We start from the raw sequence: 23,866 nt of genomic DNA on the forward strand, positions 1-23,866 counted from the left end.
GGGAGAGGAGAGAGAGAGAGAGGGGGGGGGGGGGGGAGAAGAAAAGACTAAACAGAACACTATGCCCCCAATTACCCCCCTGTTGATCCAGAGGAAGGCAAAAAAGGGAAAGGTGTTTAATCTGTAAAAAATACGTCAAGGCAACTGGACTTTCTGCCTTTTTACAGATATACCATGACCTAGATGAATGAGACCCTTCACAGACAGAAAGGTGTTAAAGTGCACACTAAAAAAATAAAATCCACAGCACCCACTACAATCAGCAAAGAGGACCTATCTAATGTGTTTCTAAACAGAGGTCTTAAGTAGGGTATGTATGGGTAGATTTTCAAACAAACGTTGGAACATTCGAACATGCTCCTTCAAATGTATTCATCAGTGTGGTCGAAATTGATGATCAATGTGACCCCAACAACGATTAGAAAGTGGAACAAACTTTCCAAAATCGATTTGTTTGTTCGAAATTCTAAACGTGCTTAGTTGCATATAGTTGTAAATAACAGTGGAGGCTGCAAGCCCTGTCAAGGCACCTCTGTAAAGTGCAGTCCTATTGAAAGCACAGAGAATAACAATGAGACATATAAAAAAAGAAGCCCACAGCATATGTCCCATCAATCATCAAAGACCAACCTAATCTTTTCTAGTTACAAAACGGATATTACCTGCACAGTGCCTCTGTGACGTGCAGTCCTACCTCCAATCAACCAGAGCGGTAATAGTGGGACATGTATACAGTATGTATCTGGGAGTCGGCCATAATACTCCCTCCCTCCCTACTCTGTATGTAGTCTGTTTGTATTTTTACTATACTTGTAGAAGTGTTAGGGGTATTTTCTCTCCTGCAGTCTATTCTGATCACCCTGCTTTTTAGGGACGTTTCACAGCCATAGTTGTTATATAGGCCTCTAGAAAGCTGGCGCTCTTGTTAGCGCTCTGCACCTATCCGCAAGTTAGCATTAACTATTCATATGTAGTAGTTTGCATAAAAATGTTTTGAAAAGTATTGGTTTGAGCAGAATAACAAACCTTTACACAAACTAATATACAGTCCCTTTTAAAGCAGGGTATTTTTAATCAACGCAGTGAATAGTATTGTATTCTCAATAGAATAAACAAGTGTCATTGATATGATATCCTTTTAATGGTAATATTATACTGTATAAGCCCAGAATGCTTTCAGGAGTCTGCAGCGCCTCCAAAAAATCCTCCTCAGAAATGATGCTTGTGCTATAGATCCATTTATTCACTGCAAATTAGGACATACACCATTGTTTATAAACGGCAGAGGGAAGCAACAATTTCTACATTTTGGAACTGACAGGTCGAAGAAAATCTGTTTAGAATGAGGATTGTTTTGTTTTTTTTGTTAGATAACCTGATGCCAGAAATGTATGCATTACTTACTTATTACATAGTTACATAGTATTACTCTTTTAGGATTCCAGGATTCCTAAACCTAAAAAGTTTTTAAGTGAAAGTAGAGGGTCAAACTGAGGTGCCTCTCATTAACATACAATGCTTCTAAAGGTGCCCATACACTGCACGATTCTCGAACGAGAATCGCGGGAAATCCCGCGATTGTACGATAATCGTGCAGTGTATGGAAGGCGTGCGACTGTTTCTACTGTACGGTCGCACGACTTTTGTATTTCGAGCATGTTGCAAAACCAGCCGAGAATCGTACGATTTTCGGCTGGTTTTTAACATGATCGAGAGATGACTGCCGAACGGGCCGGTGTGCGCATGGGCACACTGGCGTTCAGCATTGCAGTCATCGGAAGCCTGCCCCTCAGGGGGGTGGGCTTGCGATGATCGCAAGTACGATCTGCCTGTCCAAGATGGGCAGATCGTACGTTTTTTTAACGTACTTGCGAGGGTTGTAAAGTGTATGGCCACTTTTAGTCTGTAACCCTTTGTTAGGACACAGGGTCTAGTTTACAACTGATAATGAGATCTGCCAGCACAGTACAGAGAGGGTTCATTAGAGTAAACATAACTTCCCAAAGCCCCCTCTTTAACATTACATAGGGGGAAGCTAGGTAGGTTTTTTAAAGAAAGTATAAAAAGCACGTAAAAATGTAAGCAGCAATTTCTACATATATGCTGTGTGAATGGGAACATGTAACGGCTATAAAATAGGTGTTATCCCAATATGGCTGCTCTTCGGCAAGTGGAAATACGCTTTACCTTTGCTCTTCTTTGCTGTCTGCATGGATTCAAATTTCCAGTCAGCCATCTGTTCTTTGACCTGTGATCTAGAAGTTGATTAATATAACAAATTCCAGATCAGTGTTGTGCACATGCAGATGCTTACATAAAGCTGTTCTTGGAACATAATATTAAACACATTCAGGAACACATGTAGTCTCCGTAGCCTTGAGCTGTATGCTTTTACATTTGGTGAGTCCAGAGTAATAAGGTAACGGTAACTTCAATAGCAAGAGAAACATTGTTAGAAGATGATGTTCCAAACATACATTCAATCTGAATGTACAACATTGACAAAGCTTGAAAAATATAAGATATACAGACATGATTAAAGTAGACCTAAACTCAATCACTAAAATCTCATATAACAATTTAATTGTCAATCTGAATTACAAAGCTGTTTTCAGTCTTTTTTTAACATGTATTTTCATTACAATACCTGGTGATCCTGCCATGAAGGCCCTCGCTCAGGCACTTCCTGTTATGGGGTGACAGGTGTTTCCTAATTGTGCTCCTGCGTTGTCACCCTGTCACATTCAATCTTTGTCAGAACTGGCTGTGCCAATACAGGGCATTTTCTACATATAGAAACTACTTCTACACAAAAAAAAACGACTTGTCCAAGGACTAAAGCGGGGGCCCGATGTACTTGTCCCTCATAACAATCTACTTGTCATGATACAAAAAAATTATTTTAACCAAAACTGTATTTAGCAGTGCTAAGAAGCGCTTCTCATTGGTCAGGTGACCGCACTGACAGAGTGCTTGCATTTTGCGAGTGAAATTCAGAATACATGGCATAGGTACAGATAGTACACCCGTATTGACGGACAGGAAGGACTGTTCGCTGAAAGGTAAATATAGCAGGGAAGGAGAGGGGACCAGATTTGTGCGGGTAATTCCATTTTACCAAATTACTAGGTAAAGTGAATTTACCCTTTTAGGGCTGGTGCAGGATTGGATGATCATGTGCGGTTGCATACAGCGGTTGCCGTGCGGCCCCATTGATTTCAATGGGGTTACATACGCATGGCAATCGCTGAAAAAAGGTACATGCAGTGTTTTGAACCGCGATTATGTGCGATCGCATGAGCGGTAATGCAGCAGGAAGCCACGCAATCTGCCTTGCGTGACTGGGGTTACATTGGAAAATAATGGCACTGCCAGCATGATCGGCAGTGGTGTGCGATTCTATGACTGCCCGGCCATTGGCGTGATTTTGTGCACGATTGCTGCGTGGTCACGGATCGCACACTCCGCTCACACACACAATGCCCTATGCATGTGTTTATGCTCATGCAGATGGTGGGGGCAGCGGGGTTGGTTTTAATTTTTTTTTTTACTTTAATTTTTTTTATTTTGTAAAATGTATTTTTAATTTTCATTGTATTTTTTTACTTTTATTGCCTTTTTTATTTTATTTTTTATGCATTTACATCTTTAATTGCTGTTTATTTATTTTCACTTGACTTTATTGCTATGCCACAGGGGCTAGCAAGCCCCTGTGTGAAGCTTTTGGAGGCGACAGGTTCTCTTTATTGACCGTCACCTCCAACACAGGCGTTCTAGCACAGTAATGTGCTCATTCTGACAGGAAGGCTGCATTCCTGTGTCACTACTCACATGGAGCAGAGCAGAAAACAACTGCTCTCTGCTCTGTGCTCTCTAACCTAATCTAATAGTAGAGTGGGGGACCTCGGACCACGGCAGAAAGGGGGATAAATGGTGCTTGCAGCATTTTTTTTCTGACCAGACCACATGCATTTGAATGCATTTTTTAAGATTTAACACCTGAGTTTAGTGTCACTTTAATCCCTTGTGAACAGAAAAATCTTTGGCAACTGTAGCTGAATGTCCAGTGACCTTATTGGAATAAAGTTGTAGCCGTACTATTTTAATTGGTGTGGCGCTTCAATTCCTGCCTCTGCTGTGTTCATTGTCGAGCAAAGGATACTGTGGAGATCCTTTGAATTGTGGAAGCTACCTAGCAATCAGCCAGATCACACATACTCACATCACTCAACTACCGTTGGATGATAAACACCAAGAGAATAATAAATAGCGGGTGTGACGTGCGCTGAGGTGCAGCTGCATTTTACCACAGCTCACTGTATGCTGCCGGCAGTCACTGCATAGCAGTGCAATGTAAAGCGCTGCAGTGCGGAGGCATGAACCGAGTCTACATTTTGTGCACTTTAAGTAAAGTTAAGAAAAGTAAACAAACAAAAAAAAGAAACCGTGCCTTGTATTTGTAACAACGCAAGGCACCGCAGCTCACTGCTGCCACTTGGCGGGCACTAGCCGCATGGTAAAAAGCCACGTGTTACTGTGCAGCTAGTATGGATGAGCCCTTATGTATTCCTGCAAAAGTCATTAAATGTAGTTTTACCCAGAACTAGTATATCTGTTACTGACCTCTTTTCATCCTGTAATCCTAAGCAGCATCTAGATTGAGACAGAGTAGGGCAGCACTATAAGCCATTCAGGAGTCCATTGCTTTACACAGTCCATCAATAATTTGAACATGCTAACAGGAGGAGAGAGCAAAGGGAAATGTACTCCTCCTTTATTGTCCCAACACAGATTTGGAATAGGTTGATAATGAAGAGTTATACTGCAATAGAGAAATGTGATGTCACTTTGCTGTGCTGAACACAACTACACAAACTACAAACCATTTGGCAGGAAAAACAGTTCACGTACGTGCATCTCATCTGGGTATTTAGCTGTTTGCTTGGAGTTCCGCTTTAATAAAATGTTTTTAAGCAAGCTAATAAATATGCTGTGAGTTTGGGAATTATATTGCAGTTATTATGAATGAGTATTTTTAGCACGTTGAAATGTCATTCACCCACAGATGTTATGCCTTTTACGATTGAGGAATGACTCAGACTAAACAGTTCAACTAGCTGAAATTATAAGTGAACTATAAAAGTCATGATGTGAGTAATAAGGCTGCTGTGATCAATGCTCCTGCTGGCAAATTTCAAGTCATGTTTTTTTCTCTTTTTCCCTCTGAACTATTTGAAAATGTATTGACGCTTGACTTAAAATAATCTGTTAAGAGTTTTAAGTGGGCAGGTTTACTAAAATAGGGCACAGTGCGGTACGTACGTTCTCAGTGCTGTTCGGAATCTGCATTAAGTTCTAAAGCGCCTTCTAAAACTGAACCTTTAAAGTGCAACTGTGCCCAGACTTTGGACATTAGGATATGGACATATACTTAGAAATCAGTGAAAGAGCTTTTAGGCTAAGTTCTCACCGCGTGGCAATCGTGCAGGATTCCGTGCGGTAAGGAGTCACCAAGGTGTGAATCGATCGCGCTGTGGGTACTATTATTTTCTAATTGCACCCCAGTCGCGCGTGCTTCCGAACACGTTTGCGGCTAAAACCGCAACGTGACGTGCATTACAAAATTAAGGTACAGGTTTTCCTGCGATTGCCGTGCGCATGTCACCCCATTGAAATCAATGGGGCTGCGTGGCAATCGCTGCCTGCATTGTACAGGACCGCGCGATCCCGCGTCCCGGGCGGTGTAGTGCAGGTGTGAACCTAGCCTCAAACAAGACATCCCTGACCTCCCTGTAATTCTCAGACATCGCAACAATCTCCTTGTCTCATTTGGTTTCTAATGGCTTGGAAACACCTGCTGGTTTTTACATTGGAGGGCTGAAGGTTGCCAAGATCACGTTGGAATTAAAAAAAAAAAAAAAAAAAAATGAATGTAAAAGTCCTGCCTAAACCAAGCACAAGTATAAACTAGAAATCGGAATCTTTGTATAAGAGGCATTTTCTGCAATAACATATTTGTACACGAGATCATTTTAAGTCATTACACCAATCTCTTCTGTATATTCGTTTGTGTAATGTTATAGTTTGTAGTTCTAATAACCTTTTACAGGATACTAATTTTCTTACGTTAGAACTATGTTCTGTGACTGTAATCATTGGGAACCATAGCATTTCCCATAGGAAGTATTTTGCATCCAGCCTCTTGCTTTTCTTATACATGTTTACTATGATAACAGGGAATCTGGTTTGTTGGCGTTGGGAGTTGTTCTTGTTTTTAACATGGGACACTCCTGCATTCTATGTAAGTGCTGACTCGTGTTGTGCCCTAGATATATAGAACAGCAGTAATCCAATCTCTCTTTGGAATATTGACTTTGATGTGACATGTTGCAACACTTTCTGGAAATAATAGCCATCCAATGAAATAGGAGTGGTTGTATTGTTACTTCTAGGATCACAAAGGATTCTAGCAATGTAATTCAGGGTAAGTGTGAGGAAAGATATGTTGGGTCTTGGGTACGTGATGTGTATCTTCTGTAAACTTCTGGAGGCACTAAACGCCACGTTGGATGCAGCTGAATATTGTGCTATGGCTGCATACAAACTGGCCGATTTAGGTGTGGCCAAAAATTCCACGGAACTGCCAACCCCACATGCAAAATGTCTGCATCCAGGGTAGGTCAGAGGCTCATCTGAGCCATTACATGTGAACAGCAGCGTCTCCCACCTGTGCTCCTGCTTTATTGCGCTGTCACATCCATCCAACTACAAGCTACTGTGCTGACACACAATGCAGAGATCTGGTCCACTGCTGTCATTATCAAGAAGCCCCTCCAGAGCAGTAATGTGCAGCCAACACTGGAGCAAGTCCATATAGACAGGATGTGGCTGAATAAAACTTAGTAGCAATGCGGTGCAAAAGAAAAAAAAATCTGAAAACAGGGCAATTGATAAACCAGTTCTTTAGAAAAATAAATGTCCAGTTACGGACTAGATTTACTTTAAATCATGCACCCATTAATAGATGTATACATAGGTTGGAAAAAAAAGCAGACATCCAATAGGTTCAGCTTATTCTGATCCTAATTCTGTCCATCAAGACAAGTCCTGTTTATGCTCAAAGTGGCGACATCCTTTTTGACCCCATTAATAGTAATCTTGAATCTCCCCTTTTGCTGCAGTTAGTTATACGAGAACATATCAATTAGAAGTGGGTAGCCTCACTGCAAGAGATAACTTTTTTTACATTCCTGGAGTTCTTTTTCTGAAGCTAAACTGTAAGTAAAATTGAATTTCCCTTCCAGTGGGACACCCCCACACTGCAAGGGTTAAATGCTTGTTCTGTCTGGGGAGAACAGAAGAAGCAGTATTAGTTGCCTTATTCCTTCCGCTGGCTTCCTACCAGCTGCATGACCAGTTCCACCGAAGCCACTGCATTGTAACTGAGGATGCTGAGGGCCTACCCACAACCTGGGGGGCCAGAGGATCAAAAAGTGGAGAAGAATCCTGACTATAAAGGGAGCGAGGGATAAAGTGAGTAAAACTGCTTTGGTTCTGTTTCCCCTAGTCAGAATTGGGCATTTAGCTGTTTCAGTGCAGGGGAGCCTCACTGCAAGGGCAGTCTTTGATTTAACCTGGAGTACACCTTATTGACTCTGGTTTCTGACTCGTTCACATTATCTTTTCAGGTTTTACTTCCAGCAGCCAGTCTCCTACAGCTTCAAGATGTGAGAAAAACCTGCTGCGAGTTCTTGGAATCCCAGCTACACCCTTCCAACTGTTTGGGAATCCGAGCTTTCGCTGACATGCATGCTTGTACAGAATTGTTAAATCAGGCCAACTTATTTGCGGGTGAGTTTAGAAGATGTGAGATGTTTATGTGGTTTTGCTGCTTTAGATGATTTATACATTTCCAGTCTAATTTAAAAAGATGTCTTTTGTACATATGTAATTTTAGTAACTTATGACTGGAGGCATCAAAGGTGACCGTTCATGGGGGGAATCTAATCTCCTTGTAATTGAACAATCAATGCTTGGTTTACACAAGCGTCTTTTACCAACATGCACTGTGCAGCACATGTCAGGGAAGTTCTCCATTATAGTTTTTATGTCAAAATGGTTCTTCTTGATCCACACACGACATAAGAAGAACAGGGCACAAGCATTTTTGGCATGGTGATATTTGTATGGTGGGCTTCATGTACCAAGTGCCATTCCTGTTACCCCAGCAAGTGCTTTTTCTGTTTCTATCATTCAAGCCTCAGATAACTACAGTAAAAGGACCCAGCAACTAGGTGTGCACCATGTTCCCTGGGATTATGCAGCTTTTTGTACAGCATGGAAGAGATGGCCACTATGGAAAGTAGCATTTTTGTTTTGCAGTCAACTTTGAGAAACCCCCACTATATGTCTGTGTTCCCAGTCACACAGCATACCAAAAATAACCATTTCTTACCTTTTTTTAGATTTTTCTTTAGAGCAGACCTTTGAGTAGACTGCAAGCTACTCTGAACAATTTCAAAGCGAGTCTGTGCCCAGACAAAGTGGGGACAAAGTGAGTTTCCTCTCATTACCATACAGTGCTTCTAGATCTTTAACCTTTGTTAGGCCTGACGGTGTATATATCTAAATTACAATTGTTAATGAGAGCTGCCAGCACAGATGAACATTTAACGCTCCAGTCCCCTTGCATAGCAGAAGAAAAGTCAATTTCAGCTTTCAGAAAAGAACATTTAATGTGGGAAGCATTTTTTTAAATTTGTTAGGTTATGTGAATGGGAACATGTAACACATATAAAATGAGTATTATCCTAATTTGGCTGCAAAAGTGGAGATACATTTTAAAATCTGTGTCCCTCTAAATATTCTTGTACAGTATTTGACAATAACCCCATCAGAACTGCAGAAATACAACAATCCTTCTGTGAGCAAAATGCTGTTGCTGGGGCTCTTGTGTTTTTGAAGCTGGCCATACACCTATAGATTCTCTGCAGATTTTCTATGGTCAGATGGAAAAAGTGCAAGAGATTCCTCCATCTACGCTAAACTGTGTGGATGGAGGAATCTCCCACTGGGCCAAGCTTCAGTATCTTGCTAGTCGGCCCCGCTGGCTGTCAAAATACCTGAACAATCTGATTGGATGTAGGCATTGTTCAGGTATTTTGAGAGCCAGCGGGGCCGACTAGCAAGACACTGAGGCTTGTCCCATTGGGACATTCTTCCATCCACACAGTTTAGCGTAGATGGAGGAATCTGTTGCACTTTTTCCATCTGACAATAGAAAATCTGCAGATAACCTATAGGTGTATGGCCAGCTTTAGCTGTCATACACATGTGAGCATTCGATTTAGTAATTGTGTGAGCAATTGTTATGTGCAACATATAGTTTAGCAGGTCTAAATCCGGCACAAAACCTGATCTAGCAGAATCCCTACTTCCTCTGCTTAATAAGTTAGTAATGTATGACTATTCTGGCTGTCTGCTTCAAGGGGCAGTTCATTTAAATGTAGTATGTTGAGTCATGATAGGTTATTGTGACGGCTTTATAATTCAGGTTAGAAATAATGGAGAAATTGTGGAGTTCTTGGTTTTTTTACAGGAGGACAGGGAGGACCATACACGAATGCTGTGTATGTAGAAGCATCCTCTGTACTGCTTGTACAGTACTTTTATGCTGAGGAACAACAAGATGCTTCCCCCTCACCATCTGCTTTTTCTTGTGCAATTTCGAGTGGTGCTGTGCCTTCTTCTTGGTTTCTGTATGCCTTGTGTATGCAGAGAGTAAAATGTACGTAACATTTACCCCTTCATGACTGAGCTAGTTTTCAGGTTCTGTTCATAAAACTTTGTTCAAATACACCTAAAGGGCAGACGTGTGAATGTGCCCCAACTATGACTTCTATGCTTCTTCATGAAGCAGTAGGACAGACTGGACTTAATGAAACTGTTCTAAATAGAGCCGTTGCACACAATTCTTATCTACTGCCAGATGGGACGTCTGCTTATGTTTGTAATGCATTGGAAGCGTTTCTCTGACGCGGACACATTCATTCCTGTTTTATGGTTGGTCTTGTTGATGACTATGCAGGAAGTCAAATATAACTGCACTCCTCCATCTATCCCCTGCTGCGTGTTAGGTTTGTAAATCTTCATATATTGATGGTTTCAAATCTGGGCCAAATTGACAAAAATGGGAGTGATTTATGAAAGCTAGTGCAAGCAATCATGAAGTGTTTGCCAATACAGTTAGGTTTCTGCTTTAACTTGATAATTGAAAGTTAAAATGTGATTGGTTAGGCATGAGACTGAATCACTACACTCGGGGTTGTAGCTACTTCAAGGAAGAACTCCAGGATTTTTTAAAAGTTAACCCTTGCAGTGGGGCTCCCCCTGCACTGCAAGGGTTAACTGCTCATTTTGGTCAAGGGTCACAAAGAAAATATACCCACCTGATTTATTGTTCCTGCCTGGCTGCTAGACCAGTCCCTGCAGCCTTTTCTCCCCCCATGATCCAGTGGTCTAAGCCCCAGGGATGTCATCACATCTAACAGGTGAAGGCGTTGAAGATACCACAGCCACAGTGGAGGGGGAGAGAGGTGAGTGCTAACTGACACAGGACTGAGGATCAGGTGAGTGTATTTTTCTTCCGTTCCCTAGACCAAAACAAGCAGTTAACCAATGCAATGTGGGGGTAGCCCCACTGCATGGGTTAACTTTTGAAAATCGTCACATTCTTCTTTAATAAATAGCAGCAAAGGTCACCTCTGACGTCTGCCATGCTGGAAAAAAAAATCACAATGGTTGCTGGAAGTAAAAGCACATTTTTTAAAATTATTTTAGGGTCAGTGGACACCTGTCTGCTCTGGTGCCTTGCTTTCACATATGTTGCTTTACAATATGATCATTTTAAATGGGCGCACAGAAAAACATGCCTGCAACTTTTTTTTCCTGACCCCGCGAACCACAACATACAGTGGTCCATTACCATGCATTGTGCCGAGGTGCCATTCAAAAGAATGGCACCATAACACACCAACACATATAAGGTCTGTTCACCCTGGCAGTTGTTTGAATCCAGCCTTAGGCTTCCTATATCACTCATAAGACCTCTCTCGCTCTCTCTTTCTCTGCCTTCCTCCCTCCCTTTCTGACTGTACCAGCCAGCTCATGCTATGATATGCAAGTATACACGGCATACTTGCCCATTATGACACACTCGCTTCTTAGTGTGACCTCTTCCACTGATGTGAGATCTGTGCTTCACCGCTGCCATTGTCTCCCCATCTTCTCTGAGTCTAGTCTTCTGTCTTCAGCCATTGGTCATCCATGGATGGCATCACTCCCGTGCATTTGCATGGCAGCTACCTTCTTGTCCTGGCTCTGAAATCATCTGGCACCCGGGATTGTACCCTGCACTGCACATACAGCCATTGTACATTTCTTATAGAATTGTTTGCAGGAAGGGATATAGGTTTTATGGCAGAACACAGAGCTTCTTGTGCCATAACATTCTACCTGCTGACAATATTTTATAGTGTAAGGTATTAGGTCCATTTTACGTGCCCTTTAAAACAGACCTAGAACGCAGAAGACCCTTCAAGGATCATTTCAATCTATAGGTTTTCTATTCTAAGGCGTTGTACTACTGAGGAAAGCGCGTTTAGTTACTGCCTACGTTTGGGATATGGCATAGTGCTGAAGTTTGTGGGGCAGTACAGCTTTAAACTCCTGCAATGAATTGGATTTGGAGGTACATTCATAGAGTATGGTGATGGTTTTTCTTCTAACATGCCAATCTCTATACAAGAACTGCTATTCGGGAACCAATGGTCTTTTTGCTTGAGGTTCTCCATACAGAGCTCTGAAAGAAGTGTCTTCATGGCGCAATTTAAAGAATCATTTATGGAATGCCACCATGCTCCTGCCATAATGGGCACTTACTAGCATAAAGTATAAGAAGTAGCAGCTTATAGCTACCAAATAGCATTTTTTTTTGGATTATTATTTCAGTCAAAAACTTTACAGTGGGCTAATCTTCTTTTCCTGCCTTTTTGCTGCTTACACAGCTTTGTTGGACATGGACGTCTATATCCCTGTTCTGTGTTATCATAGATTTCAGTGGATATTCAGCCATACAGAAAAAGAATATTGTAATGGAAGAATGATACATATAGAAACGAATCATATCTTTGTCAAGCTTGTGGTAGTTGCTGACTCACGGCACGTCTGTCTTTGTAGACTGGTTTTTCTACACTGAGCGTATAAGCCAACAAAAGAAACTCAACATTGATGTAATGTGTTTTGGTCTGCACCCTTGTGTAACAAGCAAGGGGAGATGATGTCAATATATTCTCCAGAACTAACTGTGAAATACAGACAACAGCACTTCAGTTTGTGTGTAGGTTGGTTTGCTGAGTTGGTGGTTCGTAATACTCTAAATGTGATGCGTGTTACTTTTGGAATGTTTCATTTGCATTTATAATTTTTTACTTGAATTCCCATTATGATTATACTTCATTAATTGGTTGCATAATTTGAAGACTCTCTGGAATTTAAAAAGAGTGAGGCACGCACTATAAAAGTGTTTGGAAGTGTCTGGGCCACCCTATGGGAAATGTCTGTGAGTCTAACAGATTCATGTACATGTCGGGAACAGATGCACCAGAATAAGAACAAACTACTCCTTGCTAGCTGGGGGACCAGCCTAGGTGACAACACATTGACTTTATGGTTATCACTTCTGCCTTGCAGCACTAGGGGTTCCCGATTCAAATCCAGGTCAAGACACCATCTACAAGAAATTAGCATGTTCTCCCTTTGCATTCCTCTGGGTGTCTCCTACCACACTCCAAAGACATGCCGGAAGGTTAATTGGCTCCTGTCTAAATTGGCCCTGTATTAGGGATGCACCAATACCGGTTTTTCGGTTAAGAGTACCAATTTATATATTTCGGTACTTGCCGATACCGGTACTTCTGCTAGCATGGAGCCGACTTCCTGGGCAATCAGGAAGCCAGGCAGTGTGTCATTACCAGCCGCCCGTACACAACACAAAAAGTCCCCAGCACACCTGCCAGCTAGCCTGCAACAAAACAAATTACCCTGTCTAACAGTACGCATCAAAAGAGAGGTTTTAGTTGCACAAACCTTTGGCCAAAATTATATGTAGAAGCCACACCGCCCCGTCACGGCACCTCTGTAAAGTGTGGTCCTAACTCCTCCTCATAAGGTGCAGGGACACACTGGAGGCCTAGCAACCAAAAATGCACGCTGGGACACCCAGTGCATCCCCACATCAAAAATAGTCAAACTACCAGCCGCCAGGCTTCTTGCTTGCCCTGGAAGTCGGCTCCATGCTGTTAGGCCAGCTTCCCAGCCAATCAGCATCGAGCCAGCTATTTGGCCGTCTCGATGTTGATTGGCCGTGAAGCCAGCTTTCCAGCCAAACAGCATCGAGCCAGCTTCCTGGCCAATTAGGAAGCCAGGAGGCAGGTCATTACCCGCCACCCGGTTTCCTGATTGGCTGAGAAGCTGGCTCCGTGCTGTTTGGCCGGATCGATGCTGATTGCCCCTGAAGCTGGCTCCATGCTGGTTGGCTAGGAAGCCAATCAGCTTTGAGCCGGCCAAACAGCATGAAGCCGGCTTCCCAACCAATCAGGAAGCCGTGCGGCGAGTCATTGCCTCCATCCTGAAGGCATTTACCATAGTCCTGGGTCCCCCAGAAGAGCAGGGGACCCTGAAAACTATGGCAGGAGGGAGGTGGGGACAGAGGCAGCTGGCGGAGAGCGAAACAAGTGATTTTGGGGGCATCGCCGAGATCACTTATACAAAACGAGCAGCGCCTTCCCCACTCTACTTTTAGCCCTACTTGCTCAAAGCAGGGCTTAATGTAGAAAAAAAACTACCCGCACACGTGGCTATATAAATACCTGTAATAAATAAGGCATAGCAACCAATGATGCTGTGCGGCTAACAGTGCCCTAGCAACTAGGGCTGTGGAAATGAAAGATTAATTTCTCGATTAATCGTTAAACTTTTTGATCGATTAAAATAATTTTGATCGCTAATGAAAACTCACCTCTCCGCCGGCTTCCGGGAGTCCCGTCGGCGATCCAGTGACCTCACGGACATCGCCGTCACCAGACTCCTCCACCCTTCCCCAAGTGGCTCCGTCGGCTAACGAAGGGAAGGGGGGAGGAGTCCGGTGACTTTGATGTCCGTGACGGCTAACGAAGGGAAGGGGGAGGAGTCCGGTGACTTCGATGTCCGTGATGTCACCGGACTCCTCCCCCCCTTCGTTAGCTGACAGAGCCACTTGGGCCGGTGAGTTTGCCCAAGAAACTTTCTGCACGAGCGCCAGCCAAGGCATTGGCCTATACACATACAGCACAGCAATGAAGTCATAAAATGAACTAGGATCACACTAATCCAGCACGTTATTATTCTGAGTTACCCCACTCAAGCGGCGGCCATATTGAGTGTGGCACGTGAGAATGAGTTCATTTTATTACTTCATTGCTGTGCTGTATGTGTATAGGCCAATGTAGTTGGATCTGTATGTGCGTTATAATTGATCAAAATTAATTGATTAATCGATTAAAAAACATTTCGATTAATCGAACACGAAAATTTTAATCATTACCAGCCCTACTAGCAACCAGTGACGCTGTGTGGCTGATAGTGTCCTAGCAACCAATGATTCTCAGCCACACATTGGCTGCTAGGACGCTGAAGACCTCACCGCACAGTATCATTAGTTGCTAGATATTACAGGAAGTTGAAATAGGCCTTGTATATCTCAAGTTTTGTTATCTCTGAAATGGTGGTTTTCCTTTTATAAATTTATTGCAGCCATTGTGACATGATGTTAAAGTTCCACTAATTAGAACTACTTGGATTTGTTGCACTTGTTGGCAACAGCGTTAGAACTATCGCACTGCTTTTATGGATTTGGTGTAAATCTTTCAAAGACAGTCGAATGAATAATGAAAAAAAAATGTCAAATACTATGGTGAATTGCCGTGTCTGAGAGCAAATTAGTTGTAGGTGAATGCTCCGCTGTCCCTTAGGTCTCGTTCACACCTAGGCGTATTGCATATGCGCGTCTGTCGTGCGACTGTCGCACGTTTTTTTACCGCGACTAACGCACGTTTCCGAAGGCTACTTGGCTGTATCCCAATGGAAACGCGCAACAAAACAGCCCAAAGTAGTACCTGGACCTTTTCAGGCGTGGGCCGTTTTGTAGAGCGTTAGGGACGGGCTGAAATACGCCAAGGTGGGAACGAGATCATTGAATACAATGGGATTTATATTTTTGAGCGTTTTGTAGAGCGTTCGTCGAGCGTAGAACGCGCTACAAAACGTTAAGGTGTGAACGAGGGCTTAGTCTTTTAAGTGAGTTTAGATTGCCATGTTCTGTGGGCTGTTGGAATAGTGTTCAGACCGACAGTGAAGACCATCATCACTGATGATGGTGATGGTATGCTATGTATTTTTCCAATACAGAGTTGAACCCCCCCAATTTTCTGATGCTCTGCAATGGGAGAATGAAGTGATATTTCTATTATCAGTCTACTACACACCATTGTGACCTTGCAGCAACATGCAGCAAGTAAATGGATGAATATGGAGCTGGTTACAGGCTGATTTACCCACATTGCCTATATGTTAGGCGTTTTCTATGTTCTATACAGTGCTTCTAGTGTTCCAGGTGAACTTTGTTGACCGCAAAGTAATGGGATAAAATGCCTTGTGGGCATCCACCTTCTAAGTTAATTACTGCAGGTCTTATGGTCAGATTTGCATTTTACTTGAAAGCAATTCTGTTAAAGCTTACTTTAAACATTCTTTCTTTTTCATGACTCCTTATCAGCTTCGGAATTGTGTATTTTTTTTATGGTTTATTTAGTGAGAAGGACTAATAAAGGTCTAAAAAGTAACTTGTGTGCAGAGACTTTGCTGTTTTGAATCCAGCAGTCCAGCAGACATTCCAGCAGAAAAGCTCTGTATGTTAAAGCTATAGCCTCCACTGTCCATATTATATTTGAGTAGAAGAATCTCTGTTGGTGTTCTGTGTGACATTTCTCCTGGCAAGAAACTGGAGTCACAGAAGAATAAAGATGAGGATTTCACACATGATGTCTGAAGTATGAAATCTGGTACCAGCTGAGATCGGAGCCTGTAGGAATGTCATTTTAAGGAGAATTGCTTCTCTAATCTTAAAACTGGAAAAAATGAATCACTGGTGTCTTATAAGAGCACATTAATGCTTATAAAAAAAAAAAGGCCATATACATTACAGTTTACTACTGAAATTTAATAAAAGGTAAAAATCGCACTTACCAGCTCTTAAAGTGGAAGAAAAAAATGAGAAAACAAAAAAAGCCCTCCAGAGGTGTTGGCAATAATGTGCTATTATACACAGCATATTAGCCTGTTATGTCCCACTGACCTTGTAAATAATCACGTCCTTCGCTGTACTGTTTGCTATCTCCTCCTGGTCGTCTTCTGGTTTAGGCATCTTCAGCCTCATGGTTGGCTGTCCGGCTGGCATGATGTAACTCCCGTACGCATGCATTACTTCATCTTGGCATGCACAGCTCAGTGCATTAAAATCAGTGATGTACCGATACTGATGCTTTAATTATGTAAATTGAAGCGGCTGCCTTAGGTCCCACTTTTGCTGGGGACCTTGGGAGCCTTCTTGGGAACCATGCGGCGCCTGTATACAGCCCCTCCACCGGCCGCACATCTTCCCTTCCTGAGACCCTCCTCCCAAGTTGTCAGGCTGGCACCCCGGAGCAGAGTGGCAGCACAGAGTATGTACAGGTATGGTGCAGCAAAAACTCTACATTTCTGTCATGTGCTTTTTTTCTGCATTGCTGCATAATGTATTGCTGAGATTTGTAGTTATCTGTAGCTGATGGTATTATTCAGCATCGCTGTATGATGTATTGCTATGATTTGTAGCCCTCTAAAGCTAGTGTCATACTGCATTGCTGTGTGTGTGTATATGTATGTATATATATATATATATATATGTGTGTGTGTATTTAATAATTTAGACATTTTAATTCAGTTTCATGGGTTTAAAATGATGTGAATTGTAAAACTCTAAGCCCAAAACAAAACAAAAAACCTTTTATTTAAAATAACACACCAAAACATTTTTTTTTCTTTTTTAAATTTCAGTTCATTTTATTTTTATTCTTTAAAACTTTTTTTACTTTATTGCTGGGAGCAATAGCCAGGCTGGCTGTTGCACTCCCCCACTGCCTGCTGTCAATCAGCAGAGGAGGCATCTGAAGGAGTCCTCCTCTGCTGATTGACAGCAGGCACTGGGCGGTTGCAATAGCCAGCCTGCTATTACATTTTAAAATATCCAATAGCATGCTGGGTATGGCTCCCCGCCACTAGATGCAGGGCAGAGGCTACACGGGACGGCAGCGAAGGTAACCAATCGTAAATCAACTAATCGGTTTAAGCGATTTAGTTGTTGCAGACCTAGTATTCTGCATTGCTGTATAATGTATTGCTGGGATTTGTAGTCTATAGCTGATGGTCAGGGCAGGAAAAATCCACTCACAGACGAGCAGACGGTGGAGCCCGACTAGCAGCTTCCCGGCCGACTGTTGTAATTACACGGCTGGTCGGGAGCTTTACATTCAAGCGATCAGGCGTCTCTAGAGACGCTCCATCGCTTGTATCAGCAGCTGTCACTGTCGTTGCCGGGCCCGAGATCCGCTGTGCCCGATGCGGCCGGGACCGGCACGGCTCTGTGACAGGAGATCAAAGGGAGTTCAGTATACAAACTCCCTTTGATCTCCTCTCAGTCCCCGAATGCAGGAAGTGATGTATATTACATCACTTTCTGCACTCTGTCCCTCCATGATGTCTCCATAAAGAGGACCTGTCATGTAAATTGGCTATCACATAGGGGGCTTCTTAGTCCCCCATGTAATAGCAATAAAGTTGTTTGGGGGGAAAAAAAAGGTAATACAAAAATTAAAGAATCATGGAAAAAAATAAGCTTAAAAAAAGAAAATTTCTTTTTTTAAAGTCCCTGCCCCCCATATACACACGCATATATGAGTCGGGTGCGCCTACGTGCGAAAACGACGATTGCGCCGCACATGTTACATATCGCCGCAAACGTTGGAGTGAGAACAATAATTTTAGAGCCATTAATCACTGATAACACTAAACTGATGAGCAGTAAAATCGTTTTAATCGTCACCTATGGGCGTTTTTTGCGATTTTGCGGGCGCAGTGGTGATTATATACCTCCAAAAGAAAGCTCTATCTGTCCCCAAAAAATGTTAACATAAATTGCAAGGCTATAGTCCGGTCATGCTGACTGGTGAGACACCATCAAATTTTTCAAGCCCTGCTGATTGTATTATTCTGCATTGTTGTATAATGTATTGCTGAGATTTGTAGTCCTCTGTAGCTGATGTATTGCTGAGATTTGTAGTCCTCTGTAGCTGATGGTATTATTCTGCATCGCTGTATAATGTATTGCTGGGATTTGTAGTCCTCTATAGCTGGTGGCATTCTGCATTGTTGTATAATGTATTGTTGGGATTTGTAGTCCCTCTACAGCTTAGAGTCAGTGGCAGAACTACCAGGGGTGCAGCATTTGCGGCTGGGACCGGGCCCTGGCACTTCACCACTACCCTAAAATCATTAGTCTGTATTGTTTTAGAAAAACTGTGACATGACACTAAAGGAAAAAAAAAAAAGGTTTTGGTTATTGGTGAGTACTTGAGGAAAATGATCTGTACTTATATACTCGGTCTGGAAGAAATGTCATCGGTGCATCCCTAGTATAAATAATTTACTTCTTTAAATAGTGTATTTTGTATAGAGGGCTATTTATTGGACCAGAAAGAGGGAGAACTGAGGAGGAAAGAGTGACGGGAGTTTGGTTTAAAAAAAGAAAAAAAAAGACTGCCTCCAAATGAAGGACGGCTTGGAAGGTCACTGTATTGTTGCCGTTATAAATGTTTTCTTTTCTGAGAAGTTCTTGAAACTTGTTTTTTCTTCAGTGTTACTGTAAAACGTTTTTGTATAAACCAGCGTGGGCCACTTCTAGCCATAAGACATTTTCCATCGTTTTCATTTCTGCCAAATGGTTCTTACATTTGCAATGGTGTCACGTCCTATTGAAGCAATGCTTTCAGACCGTGGAAAGATGCATGAGTGTTGTAAACAACTGTTTTATTTATATTAAAAATAAACATGAGAAAATATCGTCCATCTGATAAAAAGGCCAAATACCTCCTATGGAATGACTTTCCTGGCAATGATTGCCTGAGAAGAATCATTCACTCGAACAAGTGGCTGACTTCGGACCACCAGGTTTTTTATGTCTGTGACCAGGAGTCCTTTTTCAAATTCTGTTAAATTCCCTTTCCTGAAACTGATTAGGAATGACACGTTTGGTTGTGGATTGTGCAGTACCGGCATAAACCTGTTTTCAAGGTTTTGTTTCAAGGTCCTGGTAGTTGTAAACAGACCTCACGTGGCCAGTGAAATGCATTCCTATGATCATGTACTGCTGGGAATAGTGACTTGCATTTACTTGGATGCACAGCAGGCATGCAGCATTTATTTTAAACAACTCCGGGCAATAAGCTAAATAGTTGAAAGTAAAATGTATCATGTTTTAATATTCAAAGAAAGGAATTTATCATAACTGGAGCAGGCACAATTTGGAGCAGCTGTGCATGACAACCAATCAGCTTTCTCTCTTTCGTTTTCAAATCCTACCTGCGCAAACTAAAGACAGAAGCTGATTGGTTGCCCTGGGTGACTGCTCCAGATTCTGTCTGCTCCTGTTTTGATAAATCCCGCCCACTGTATTTGCATTTCTCTCGGTCTGGTTTGAAGACCTTTACACAGCCCGGCCAGACAGCACAGCCAGGTTTGTGTCATGACTTTTCCCTGTTTCAGTTAAGCAATACAGCTCGGTTACCTCCCTTATGTATACAATGCAGCACAACTCACTGACCTTTAGGCTGGGTTCACACCTAGGCGTATCGAATATGCGCGTTTGTCGCACGATTCGTGGTAAAAAAAATGCGCGACAAACACGCGTTTCCGAGGACTACTTGGCTGTATCCCAATGGAAACGCGTGACAAAAACGCCCCAAAGAAGCTCCTGTACTTCTTTAGGCATAGGACGTTTTGTAGCGCGTTCATACAGCCTGTAATATGCCCAGGTGTGAACCATACCCATAGGAAATAATGGGATTTCGGTGTTTGAGCGTTTTGCAGAGTGTAGAAACGCGCTACAAAACTTCCAGGTGTGAACCGGGCCTTAGTGCTGGCCCTACTGTTTGCAGTCTTGAGTTCTACTGTAAAAAGGATTACAAGTGGCTGATACTAGGCCACCTCGTCTATGTTCTTACTCTAGTTGCATTTAGCGATTTTTGATACATAGCTGCATTTACAATTTTTTGGATATCTGGCTGATTTTCAGCTTTTAAGTGATCTTAAAGTAGAAACATTTTAAGTGATTCCATTTTCCCCCCTCCCCCCCCCATGTTAGTGTCAGCACTTACCTTAAATGATGTCTCTTAATCCGATCTTCCTCTTCTTTCCCCATGTTTTTCATCTGTCCCTCCAGCGGTGCGGCGGCTCTCCGATCCAGCGCTGACTCCTCTCTGCTTGCTGGCACTTCCAATCCAGCGGCGTCTGCATGCGGGTGCACGCGTCCATAGATTTACCTTGCGTCTCTGCTCGTCTCCCTGATGAGAATCCGAACTGCGCATGCACCCGCCCCAATATCCTTTGCGGCTGCACAAACAGTTCCGGACTCTCGCGGGAGCGCGCTGCGATAATAAGGTCAGTCTAAACTGCTGTTTAAGCGGTTTAAAAAAAAACAAAAAACTTTTTGCCTATATCTACTGCTTGTTAGCAGTAGATATAGGCAAAAAAACGGGAGGGTTTAGAACCCCTTTAAGCTCTACTCTGTGCTCTGCCCCCAATCACCCCTTTTGGCAGCCAGTGGCTAACTGCAGGTGCAGTGGCAGCTAACTGCGGTCAATGGCTAGTGTCCATGGACACCTTTTGGGCCTTTGACTCTAGGGGCTTTACAGGGATCCATCTGAAGCCTAGTAGAGATAGGTAGATACTCGGCACAGATGCTTTCTTCAAAATGTTTAAGGTTTAAGTCAGGCTCACTTTTAAAGCTGAACTCCGGGATAAGCAAATATTGTCTAAATACGAGAGACGTGTGTATTATTACATAAAACTTGTTGCGTCTTGTGTATTTCTTCCAGATCTGTGCAGTAATCAAGTAATTAAACATTTCCTCTGTGCAGGAACTTCTTGTATTAGGACCACCAACTTCTGCTCTCTCCTTGTGCAGGGTCACTGGCCTTCTAACCGCCCCCCATCTGTCGTTTTCGGTAGTCAGTCTGTAGAGAGTGGGCCTGCTGGGTCCTTCCCACAGCTCTCCTCTCTGCACAGGCTATGTTCGGCACAGAGATTTGTTACCACTACATTTACAAGGTAATACCTGTGTTTGCAATAAAAATTGGTGCACATAAAGTGGATTTATAATCTTTGGGCTATTGGGGAATATATTTTAATGAAAGTTTTTCTGCTCGGAGTTCAGCTTTAAAGTAAACTTTTTGCTATTATCGGTAATGGGGCCTGAAATTGCTGAGCTCTTTCTGAAAATGCTTGCTGCCTGGCTGTTTTGCTGACCAGTATGCATACTGTCCAAATAAAGCCCTTATTTGCATACTCGTTTTGAGTTAGTGACTTGAAGTATCGAAGCAAGAGGGACGGCCTTGAATTTTCAGGATGAAAAGTCTACAATGGGTGCCACCTTTTTTCTGTCAGGAAAGGTTTATTATTTTACTTTATTGCAGAAATGTGCTGTTTGTATGAATGAAGTCTGACATTGCCATGTGGTAGCCTCTATGTTGAACAGTTATTCATGTTGCTTGTGGTTTTCACATAGCATTGACAATTCTCTCCATTTTCTTTCTTTCAGAACAACATTTCTCAGACATTGTCGCAGGCGAGGAATTCCTAAATCTTGGAATCGAACAAGTGTGTAGCCTGATTGCCAGCGATAAGCTTACTGTGATCTCAGAGGAAAAGGTAACAGCGGTTACCTTTGCAGATTTTTTAGAATATTTAATCTCTGCACATTTCATCAGGAAACAGTGGAACTATTCCCAGCAATCGGCATTGTAAAGTAGAATGCAGAAAAGAACTTGGAAGCTGTACCTTTAACCCTTTTGCTGCCAAGCCCTCGAACGCTTTTAACCTCAGCTGACCAGGCTGTTTTTGCAAATTTTCACCTACCATATTAATTTTAAACTGCAGCGTATAGCATTTGTTAAAGACCCCCCCAAACCATATTTTCTGAATGCACTGGCCCGATAGAATAAAAAGATGGTGCTACTAATTTTGTAGGTCCTGCGATAATTGAGCAAATGTTTATCAAATCGTCATAAAACCGATAAAATTACACAATTAAATTGATAAAAGCACACTAAAATCAGTATCCTTGCACAAAAGAATACTTTTCTGAGTAAATCTAAAAGATGAAACTGTTATCGAGTTAACAAATAATTGTTAATTTTAAATTGCGCCTTTTTGCGAAAAATGGTAAAAAAAATTAAGGAATGCAAACTGTAAATAAGCAACTAACAGTCTGATCTGCAGTACCCTTTGTGCACTGTGTATGCTGTGATAAAACGATGTAGGCATATATTTAATCGCAAAACAGCATATCACAAGGCACGGCAATACGTCACAACGCTTTGCCATGTGTTGTTAAATTAATGTTATTTTAAAAAGAAAAAAAATCAAGCACTGCGATTTTTTTCTGACAACGCACCGCAGCATGTGTGCATGGCGTATACCACAATATGGTGGGGGGGGGGGGGGTTACGTTTTTTTTTTTTATTTTGTAGAAATGGAAAAAGAAATTGAGGACACCGAGTCCTCAATCTTTTTCTGCAGCCTCAACACTGAATGAATGGAAAACACTCAGTACAGAGGCTTTCCATTCGTTCAGAAACTGGTGATGGTAAATATTTTCTATCAACCAGTTATGAATGGACAGGAAGCCTCTGTAGTGAGTGCTACTGTTCATTGATAAATTTCACACAGCTTACCATGTCCCCATTCATAAATGAACAGGAAGTGATGTAAGCACCTCCTATTCATTCATAACCAGGGACATAGCTTACTATGTGCGCAGTTGTTTACAAACCCCAATGATCAGTACTGATCACTGGTGTTTGTTCTGCACAGTGAAGGATCAGCAAATATTTCACATATTTGCTGATCCTCCACTCTCAATCCTGAAGCTTCGCCTGGCACCGCCGCACTCCATTCTGACAGCAGGGCTCTTTGACTTCTCCCTGCTCACATCCTGTCACCGCTCCCCCGCTGAAGCGACCATGAACTTACAGCAGAACGGAGAAAGCCACAGACGTAAGGCTTACCGAGCTGGCCAGCTGGAAGCGGTTGTGTTCTGCCGTATGCCCTACGTCGGTGGCAAGGAAAGGGTTTAAAGTGCTAACCAATGTCTAACAAGTTCATATGACCGGCCTGGTATCTGACTTTTTTCTGTCCTGCTCTGTTGAACTATGTCAGAAAACTGGTGGGGCTGGTTGAAAGCTGCTAATCCACCATTTTACTCACTTACTCTCGATCAGACAAGATATGTTATACAGCTGGACAAGTTATTCAGAAACCAACCAGTCTAGCCTTAAAACCAGTATGCACTCGTTGAACCAGAAAGCATGTGCTTCCATTGTCATTCATAGAAATGAAAGTTGGGCGGCATCTATGATTTTTTTTTTTTTTTTTTTTTTTTTTTCCTTTTTCTTGGCTT

The 23,866-nt window shown here is 42.4% G+C and overlaps 1 protein-coding gene across 1 annotated transcript in view; it reads left to right on the plus strand.

Moving 5' to 3' along the window:
• Positions 1-23,866, plus strand: part of KLHL2 (kelch like family member 2) — a 98,131-nt gene that overhangs the window by 34,473 nt on the left and 39,792 nt on the right. Inside the window, exons 5-6 of the mRNA XM_018558780.1 lie at positions 7,689-7,851; positions 22,007-22,116. Coding sequence (XP_018414282.1) covers positions 7,689-7,851; positions 22,007-22,116 — 273 coding nt within the window. The remainder of the gene's footprint in view (positions 1-7,688; positions 7,852-22,006; positions 22,117-23,866) is intronic.

Source organism: Nanorana parkeri, unplaced genomic scaffold (genome assembly GCF_000935625.1).
Source record: "Nanorana parkeri isolate BGI_ZX_2015 unplaced genomic scaffold, ASM93562v1 scaffold358, whole genome shotgun sequence".
NCBI lineage: Eukaryota > Metazoa > Chordata > Amphibia > Anura > Dicroglossidae > Nanorana > Nanorana parkeri.